A 9,314-nucleotide genomic window follows, 5' to 3' on the forward strand; every position below is an offset into this window, starting at 1 on the left:
CTCATGTATCTAATCAGGACAACAGATAAAAACAAGCAAACCACTGATTAAAAAAAAATAGCTGTTAGAGAAATGACTCAGCAGAATCCTCCTCAACCTGTACATCTTCTCTCACTGCAGCTAGTCTCACTGAATTTCACTTATAATCAAAATATATTTTCACTGAGAAAAATTAGATGTGAGGTAAGAAAGCAGCGAGATGCTTGACATCATAACTATCATTAAGGTAATTCAGTAACTGAAAAGTTACAAAAGACGGGTTACATCATAGTGACGGGTCTGGACTGTCAGGTATGCTGCAAGCAGCACCAGCCTCATTATCAGAATGATGCATATATCAAAAGAAGGGAAAAAAAAACCAAACCCAAAACACTTGAAAACTGAACCCCCCCGGCTTTACCTCCAAGAATTGCTTGAAACGCATTAAAGAGCCCATCTGTCCAGAGCTGGTAATTGCTTCAATTCTGCAAAAATAATAGCATGTTTCAACATCTCCTTAGAATGTTGGGTTTGATTTACAAGTGGGTGGGGGGTGAATGGCAGAGATTGGAAAAGATGGGACAAGTCATTTAAGAGCAAACGCTCACAAAGTAAAAAACAAGGATTATTTCACATTCCTAACCACAGATATCATACCTTGGGAAATAATCTTCTCGGATAAGCAACATCATTTTCCAGAACTGAACCTGATACTGTTTCATGAGAGCGTTGCCACACACCTATGGTACAGAAATCCACAAAGACCATGTTCCAGAACAGGGTTTCAGACTAGCATGACAACTTCAGTGAACCTGTCCAATATCAGCCACTTAATATTTTATCCAGACGTTTAAAGAAACATACCTACAACAGAACAAGCAAATCCTTTAAATGCCATTATTACTGCTAACACAATCACCGTTTTTTCTTGTTGACTGTGTGGTAGCCTCCGATACCAATCTTTTGTTATCCTTCCACTCGCTCCAGTCTCCCTCCAAAAATAACAGCCTTCCCTAATACTATTTGCTAGGGCATATTGTGGTCATTTCCCCATCTCAGTTACTGCAGTGTGGATTCATCAGCTTTCTTCATACAGTCAGTTTGCAATATGAATGTTCCTCAGACTTCACCCCTGCTAACAGAATCACCATGGTGTATTTCACTTTGCACTTCACTTTCTCATTTCTACTTTTAAAGTTCTTTAGAAGACATTTGATATGGCAGAAGCCACTTGTGTTCAACAGTATTTATCTCCCCTGACCTCAGCCTTTAACTTTGGCTCTTACTTAGCATAGCCCAATACCCTAGGGTATAGGATCAGGCTCTGTCCTTTTCAATCTGAAAGGCCTGTCCTGTTTTATGAGTTAATTCAGCTGGAAATGCCACAGGACCTCATTGCATTGTACAAACTGATGCCAAGTGCTTAGCAGACTTTATTCTTAGAGGACCATGCAACTATTTTTAAAATACCAGGAACCTTAAATGGAACCAAATACAACAACAGAAGTTGCATGTGTAAAAACTGCAGTTTTTAAATCATTCAGCTCCAAAGCTATGTTTGCAAGAACATGGAAATATTCACATGCCTTTCTGAAGGAATAACGACAAGTTAAAAAAACCTGCTCTTAAAATCACAATGAACATCACCTCAGCAATCCCTTCAGAAACTGTTACCAGTTTAGATCCCTTTAACTAACAGTAATCCACATTATTTACCTCCAGAAAATCAAAAAGAAGTGTAGCTGTCACATCTGCCAGAGGCTCCATATTCAACATCTGAGCAAGCCAGCGCCATCCATAATTCAGCCCATGAGGATGTGTCTACAAAGCAACAAAAAAAGCTACCCACCACTTGTTTTACAACTTGCAAAATGCTATTATTAAAACAGGCAGTTTTCTGATTTACTTTCTTCTTTATAAAAGTTATTTTACAATAGCTTAACATAAAACTTGATCATTATGAAAATATAAAGGAAGGAAGGGTCTACACTACAAATTACTTTGCGTTGCTTTGTTGCTTATGGTTATGCCCATCTCCCTTCAAATATATTGTGAGCTGGTTTAAGTTCAGCACACCTTAACTACAAATCAAGTTTACAATACATTTAATAGACTCTTGGGATAGTACCAAGGTTCTAATTACAATGCCATACACACATACCCCTTGTTTGTTCCCATAAGGCCACCGGAGTTGAATGATAGCAGCATAAAGACGAATCATTCCTGACATCCGTTTGAGAAAATGGTCTTGCTCTTCGATCTTAGAATCCTTAACTTGATAACCAAGCATCCTAAGTATCAGGAGACATTCCAGTATTAGTACAGCAAAACACATTGAGTCCCTGCAGTTCTCAGCTTACTTTAAGTCAACTGTACTGAAAACAGGGATACGCTAAAACCATGTAAGAATTATTGCAAAGCCTGATCATTACCCTCTGGATCGTATGTTCCCCTATTTTATACCATGGAGAATATTTAGGATCTGTACTGGATATTTCAACTTGAATCAAGCCACGGCTATCAACTGTTCTTTGCAAAGGACAAAGAAAAAAAAAAGCAAAAGAACACTTCCAAAGCTGAAGAACACAGCAGCCTCCAGGGAAACAAGGTCAGGGGAGCTGCACTTGTGAGTGAACCTCCAGAGGCTACACCAGCCCGTCACAGTGCCTATGTAATCAGAGATGGGGAAAAGTGGAGTTCACTCAGAAGAATACAGTCTTCACCCTTGCATGGTTCATGCTGAAGAAGTCCAGTAATAAATTTACCTCTGATAATCTTCCATAGAAGTCCCCTCTTTCAATGCAGGGTAAAATGGCACAGAATAGGGGCACTTTTTGTGCAGATGAGCTAGAAAGAGGTCACCAACTCGAGGGTGTATTTCCCAGATTCCTGAAGCCACCACAGCAATTGGGAAAGCTGCATCACGGTGAGAAGCCACTTCTTCTTCTCCTTGATTCTGGATGGAGGGGAATGGAAGTCAGTCCCCACCCCTTCAAGCCATTTCTCAGACAAAAAAAAAAAAAATCTCTTTTTTCTGTAATTAGCCTCTACTAAAGGATTCTAATGTCTCCATGGCTATGTAGCCAACCACAGAAAAGCTGACGAAGCCCTATGTCCTCAGCTCCCACAGAGGATGACAATAAACGTTGGCTCAGGACATAAAAAAGGGGTTAGTAAATACAGGCACAAAGTGCAAGGCTGCACAGACATTTTCACTCCAAACAATCATTTTCAAATGTTTACAAATCAGTCACAGGTTTACTCCATAGGCTAGTTTTTGCATATATTTGTCACTGCAGGGACAGAAAAAAGTTTCAAACTACCAAAATTTAGCAAATAGAGAAAAAATACTGCCAACTTCAAAAAGCAACCTAAACAATGACACTTCATTTCTTGGGAGGTGCTAACCACACAGCAGGGACAGAAGTTTGCCTCTTGGGCCTTAGCTTCCCCCTCCCCAGTTCTGCCAAGATGTAAGGTTTTGAGCATATATATATAAAAGTTTTGTGATAGACCATAAATTAACTTTTCTTAAGTTATATAAACTATTCTTTACTAACACTGTACCTAACTAGTTGAGAATATGTAACATGTAAGCCTGAAATTTAAAGTAGTCCTTCCTCCTGGAAAATACAAAATAGGGGATGGGGAGGAAAGAAAAACTACATTCTTTCACTTTTTTTTTTTGTAATCCAAAAAGCACTTTCTCTAATTAATATGAACATTAATACATGCAAGCTAAACACCTAGTAATTTTGTTTTTAGTAGTTCAACATAGAGGACAGCGTCCAAAAGAACTTCTTAAAGCACTAGCTACCTTTGCCACCCCAATAAAGAGAACATTTCCTCACCACAAATTTCTCCGCAAGTTTGTAATAAACAAAATCCAGACCCTGTGGATGCTGAGTCACTGATACAGTTCGCCCTCCACTCTGAACAGGCTTTCCAGAGAGCAGGTTATTGATCTTGTCAAATATCTCTCTCAGCTGAGAGCCTGCAAATGTGTAAGGAATGTATGAAAACGGAAGATTAGGAAACAGTAGACAAGCCTTAACCAGACCACATTAACTTCACAAAAACTAGACCTACATCCTGAAGGGCAAGGCATCTCAAACTGCTTGTTTGCTACATCTGATTAAAGAAACTTAATCATGATGAAGCAAGATGCCTCTGAGGGAAGCGACAGACCTTCAAAACATAAGCAAACACTGTGCTGCAAAGACTTGGACTGTATGCATACCAGCTTTCTGCTGGAGACGTAATTATAGCAACATTGGATATGTTGTGCCCTTTACAGGGCATCTTTACAGCAAAAGGCATTTCGGTTGGACTGGCTTCTTGGCATTTTCCTGACCTGCTATTCTGGAGATCTGGCTCACAGGGATCGTAGCTGCTTTCTGCAAGTCTGTTTTTATCTTCTTAACCTGCAGAACAAACAGACCAACAACTTGGTTTACAGACAAGTAAACTACTATGATAGTTCCGATGAGCAGACTGTTAACAGAGGCTGCTAACTTGAATTTATTTTTTTTTCCTAATGAAAGCTGTCCTACTTTCCCTAGAAATTAAGGTCATCACTCTTCAGCAGTATCAATCATTTCTTCATACCTCATTGTTGTCTTTGCAGTTGCTGATTCCACTGAAAGAAGCAATGCACTGCTCAGCAGCGTCTTGAAGCTGCTGGTACCACTGCATGGTACTTTCTTCTGCCTTAACGTGAAGACCTGATATTTCAAAAAAAACAGCATAAGACTAAGAAAGACCCAAAACTCTAGAAAATCTTAAGAAAACTTTTTAAAAAATTGCAAGGAACTAACAGCTGCATGAGTGTTTTTTTCCCAGAATTTAGTTTAGAAAGTTACGTTCATAAATGAACAATGACTTTGCAAGCTATACTGGAGCCCTCCTTCTTCAGCTCAGTAGGATGTATGCAGGATATCTGCACTTAACTTACTCTCAAGAACGCCATTTCAGTGGTCTGTCCTTGCATGTTTTGTCCTATCATGCATTAGCTATCTACACTCACAGGAAGGCACAATGTTGTTCTCTAATATTCCAATATATGACATACTGTCTAGAAAGAGCAGCTTTTGCTCCAGTTAATACACTCAATTCATGCTGCATCAGTTTCATTTTGAAAGTTTGCTGCCAGCAGTCCTATACCCATTTTGCTAGTTGTGCTAAAAGTAAAGCTTACGAGAAGGTATGTCATCACAGCAATAAGATTCCAAAGTAGTATTTAGCCTAACAGTAAAAGAGTGTGTAAAGAGAGAAGCGGGGGGGGGGGGGGGGGGGGGGGAGGAGAAAAAAAAAAAAGCCTAACCAACCTTCCTTCTGCTGCTTTCCCCCTGACTGCTGTGCAGGGGCAGGAGTCTGAGCCTTCATCTGCTCTTTTTTCAGTAACTCTTTCTGCTTTTGTCTCTCTTCCTCTTCATCTCTCCTCCTTTTTTCTTCCACAGCTGCAGCAATTTCTTGCTGCATGCTGGATATCAACCCTCGCATCTCCTGCAGCGCTCGTTCAGTATTGGCCACATCTACTTGAGTAGGGAAACCTCTCTGCCAAGAAACAAAGGAGGTAAAATAACATCAATCTTTTGTTCCACTATCTGTAGACCAACGGCAAGAGCAAAGAGCCTTTGAAGCATTAGCCTTCAGATAATCTGGGAGCCCAACTACACATTTTATCCTCTTTGGTGAAAGTATCTTCTCCTTTATTTGTACATAATATTGGTCATGACATTTGTAAATAATGTTAGTCCATGACTATATCTTACAAGAATTCGGACAACAAAAATCAATAACACACTTTTACAGGTATAAGGGAACACCAATGCAAAGCCTTGACAGCTTCCTCTGCAGAAAGCCAGCTGTGACAAGCTGGAACAGAGAATTAGCCTTATTATAGTGTTTTATTTTTCAAGGTTTGTATCCCACCTTTACTTAAAGAAAAAAATTTTTCAAGGAAACTTGCAAAAAGGCTTACGAGTATAGCAGAATCGTAACGTATTCAGTATTTAACAATTTATAAACCATTCCACTTTCATGGTTGTCTTAAAAAGGAACTTTACAGCATCAAGAGTTTAAAGTACTTTAATATTGAATCTTTCTCTGGTAGAAATCCTTATGAATTTTTATAAGCCATTTTCAAGAGAACAGCTAAAGTGACACAGAAAAGAATTCTCCTTTTAAATTAGATGCTTTATAGGACAACTATCTAAAAACATTTCTGCGACATCTTATTCAACAGCCTCGTAACAAGCTGCCTTTATAGACAACTACAGGAAGCCTTATGAAGGAATGACAACCAAAGTTAAGAACAACTCTAGAGCCTCTACCTCACTTGTGGTGCGGATGAGTCCTGACACCAGCCCACAGATCTGGTTGCCACGATTACTGTATGCAGAAAGATCGATTCTTGGCAAGTCTTTGTGTCTGTAATTGGGATCAATCTGCTGGTTAAGCTGCAGCACTTCCTCCTGGATGGAATAAAGGCGACGCAATCTTTCCTGGCCCTCTTCCTTACGCAAACGCTCCAGCTCTTCCTGACGCTGCCTCTGCTGCTCTGCCTCACGCAGTTTTAGGTTTAACACCTGGGGAGAAAAAGACACAAAAGACACAAAATGCTTAAGTAACTCCAGTTTTACAGGTCCTTCCTAGTCCGATGACTCTAGCTTTACAGGTCCTTCCTGCTCCTACAACACGTGTGCCTCTACTGCCTTTCCACAGCAGTGCAGCAGGTGTCTAGGACAGCACCAGAAAATATATTCTCACTCCACGGGTGCCATGTAAATACAAATAAATCAATTGGTCTTTCCAGTTCCCATTGAGTAGTCACAGCCTTTTACGAAAGACAACTCTTACAAGTCTCAGACCTTTGCTCTGTGTCGGTGTTCTTCCTTCAACTTCTCTTGCTGTCCCTGAGCCTCCTTTGAGCTACAATACACATAAAGACAGAAAAACTGTATTCAAGACGTGCACAAGTCAAAATACAAACAAACATACAGCAGGTTGCTTTTAAAATAAGCCAAGCTAAAGGAACTTAAACTGTCACAAATATAGTCTTTTTCTAATCATTGAAACCTCAACAGTAGCAGAGATCTACTCTGAAAGACAAACAATAACAGGATAGTTAATGTAAGAAAAGTAGCAGGTAAGGTTTTCAAGCACAAATGACTAGCGTAGAATTGTCATAGACACAAGAATTAATCCTCACTTCAATTAAAAGCTATAACATTTTAAGGATATCAGAGCTAATTTCACCTCTTCTCCATTACTTCTTGCAAATCTTGGAATTCCTGATGCTGCTTTAGCTCCTTCAGTTCATCAAAGCGCTTCAGTTGTTCACTTGCCAGGTCATAAACTGCCCTCACCATCTGCTCTTGCTGCTCCTGCCGTTGCCTTAGCCCCTCCTGCAGATTGCAGAGGTGTCAGAAGCACCACAATGTAGTAATCACCAGAATTTGGACAGAAGAAAATATAAATTAAATTGCCCAAAGTGGACCAACATTTAGGATAATTTACTGTCCTGCTACTTCTACCAGGACATTGTTATATCTTGTTATGTAGTTCTCTTGTGATTCACATACACCCTCAACTTTTTTTTTTTACCTTTCCTTTCAACCTGTGCATCTCTTCATACATCCGAATGCAGCCTTCAACTTCTGTAACTTTAGATGGCAGAGCTGCTGGAAAGACTCCTTGATCCACTTCCAGCAGACTGAGGTCATAATTTCCCTGCGTGGTCAGCATATAAGCAAAATCAGTGACTGAATACAGTATCAGTAACTCATGGAGGAAACGAGGTAAATCAAGCGTCTTAAACTGCACATTATTTGTAGAGAAACAGACAAGGGAGTCAAACAATGCACAACTTTTTAGAGTAGCCATATACCTGAGTAGCGTAGCCTTACCATTTTGAGTATCCTCTAGCACCATCAACGATATCCAGCAACCTCAGCATATGAGGTTGGGATAATTACTTTTCCCAATCACTAAAATTGGGAGCAGAGATATCAAGAGCCTACAGGACATTCACGAAGGCTAACTGTCACCTAGAAAGGCTAAACAGACTCCCCATGTTCTCTTAACATTCAGTGAAGGTGTTACACTGGAAGAAGTCAAGACATGTTTATACTTTGAATCATTCTTCAGGAGGAGTCTTCAGACTCCCTCTTATAACTTTTATCAGATCTTGCTGCTTCACCAAGATGTCTTCCTCACAGTATATTTCTTAAGCCTACATGGGGACAAGATGATGCAAAACTTTGCTGCTCAGTATCATCGTTATGTGGTGAAGGCATCATTTAATGCATAGCAACAGACATTTGGGTTTTTTTTTCAGGTGCCTCATCAAGTTCATTACCTCCACAAGTCAACTGCTCACTGCTCAGCTTCCTACCCTTTCGCCTTGCAAAAGGGAGCCACAACACATCTCAGTCATTCAAAGGCTCCAGGGAACCCAAGGAGGTACTCACAGACTCTTATAACAGGCCTGATCCTTTTCTGTGACCTCTTCCCTCCATATGGATGAATCCCATACTATTAATCCACAAAACCACACAGCTCCAACTAAATTTTCCTTAGTTATGGTGAAAAATGGAGCTTACTTTTGGCCTACTATAAAACGTTTTATTCTATTAAAATCTTGTTAATACCAATTTTACCATGACCTGTTTATCCTACAAAAAGATGAAACTAAGCACACTTTTCCCACAAATTAAGAGAGCACAAACCAACCTTTATCAGACAATTTATGGCAGCAAGTTAGCACATTTTTTTCTCACAGCTGCTCACATATTGATTATCATCAGAGACCTACCTTTGTTTCACTTGGCTCTATAGATGAAAGCGGTGAAGAGCCTGGGCGGCTAGCAGACGTGATCTTCTCCAGAGAAGATGACCGGTTTGTGAGGGGAGTGGATTCTTTAGGCGTTGAACTTCTGGAGGGTGTGATTTCTTGGGCTGATTGCCCAATCACTCTGTCTAGGACCCAGCCAGAATAAGGAGACAGCACAAGAGGAGACATGCATCCTTCCAAGATATCCTAGAGAGAAAACATTTTCTGTGAATGCAAAACTTATCAAGAAAACAATGAAACATTAACACACATTGAAAATATTCGCACAGGTCAGCAGGTGCTTTATAGTCATGGCTCAGTACCCCATTTACTCATTTCTTCTGCTTTTATTTTCAACACTTTTTCCAGGCTCCCTTACTTTTACAGGACAGCAAGACTGCCACACTTGAAGCTTCTTCTGTAACACAAATCTTCCTCCCCAAACCCTGCACGATTTAGCCAGTACGAAGGCGCCAGGCCCCGACCCACTGGCAGGGGT

General features: G+C 40.2%; 1 protein-coding gene across 1 annotated transcript in view; it reads right to left on the bottom strand.

Annotated features, from left to right (window-relative positions):
* GLE1 (GLE1 RNA export mediator) overlaps nt 1–9,022 on the bottom strand; it is a gene marked incomplete at its 5' end in the record, with an annotated part of 9,422 nt that extends 400 nt beyond the window's left edge. The window contains 14 exons of the mRNA XM_010283767.1: nt 401–464; nt 637–719; nt 1,696–1,800; nt 2,141–2,270; nt 2,745–2,935; nt 3,831–3,973; nt 4,334–4,403; nt 4,588–4,703; nt 5,307–5,535; nt 6,315–6,569; nt 6,852–6,912; nt 7,240–7,388; nt 7,588–7,713; nt 8,798–9,022. Of these exons, the coding sequence (XP_010282069.1) occupies nt 401–464; nt 637–719; nt 1,696–1,800; nt 2,141–2,270; nt 2,745–2,935; nt 3,831–3,973; nt 4,334–4,403; nt 4,588–4,703; nt 5,307–5,535; nt 6,315–6,569; nt 6,852–6,912; nt 7,240–7,388; nt 7,588–7,713; nt 8,798–9,022 (1,947 nt within the window). The remainder of the gene's footprint in view (nt 1–400; nt 465–636; nt 720–1,695; nt 1,801–2,140; nt 2,271–2,744; nt 2,936–3,830; nt 3,974–4,333; nt 4,404–4,587; nt 4,704–5,306; nt 5,536–6,314; nt 6,570–6,851; nt 6,913–7,239; nt 7,389–7,587; nt 7,714–8,797) is intronic.
* Between the last annotated feature and the right edge of the window lie 292 nt (nt 9,023–9,314).

Source organism: Phaethon lepturus, unplaced genomic scaffold (genome assembly GCF_000687285.1).
Source record: "Phaethon lepturus isolate BGI_N335 unplaced genomic scaffold, ASM68728v1 scaffold27193, whole genome shotgun sequence".
NCBI classification, from domain to species: domain Eukaryota; kingdom Metazoa; phylum Chordata; class Aves; order Phaethontiformes; family Phaethontidae; genus Phaethon; species Phaethon lepturus.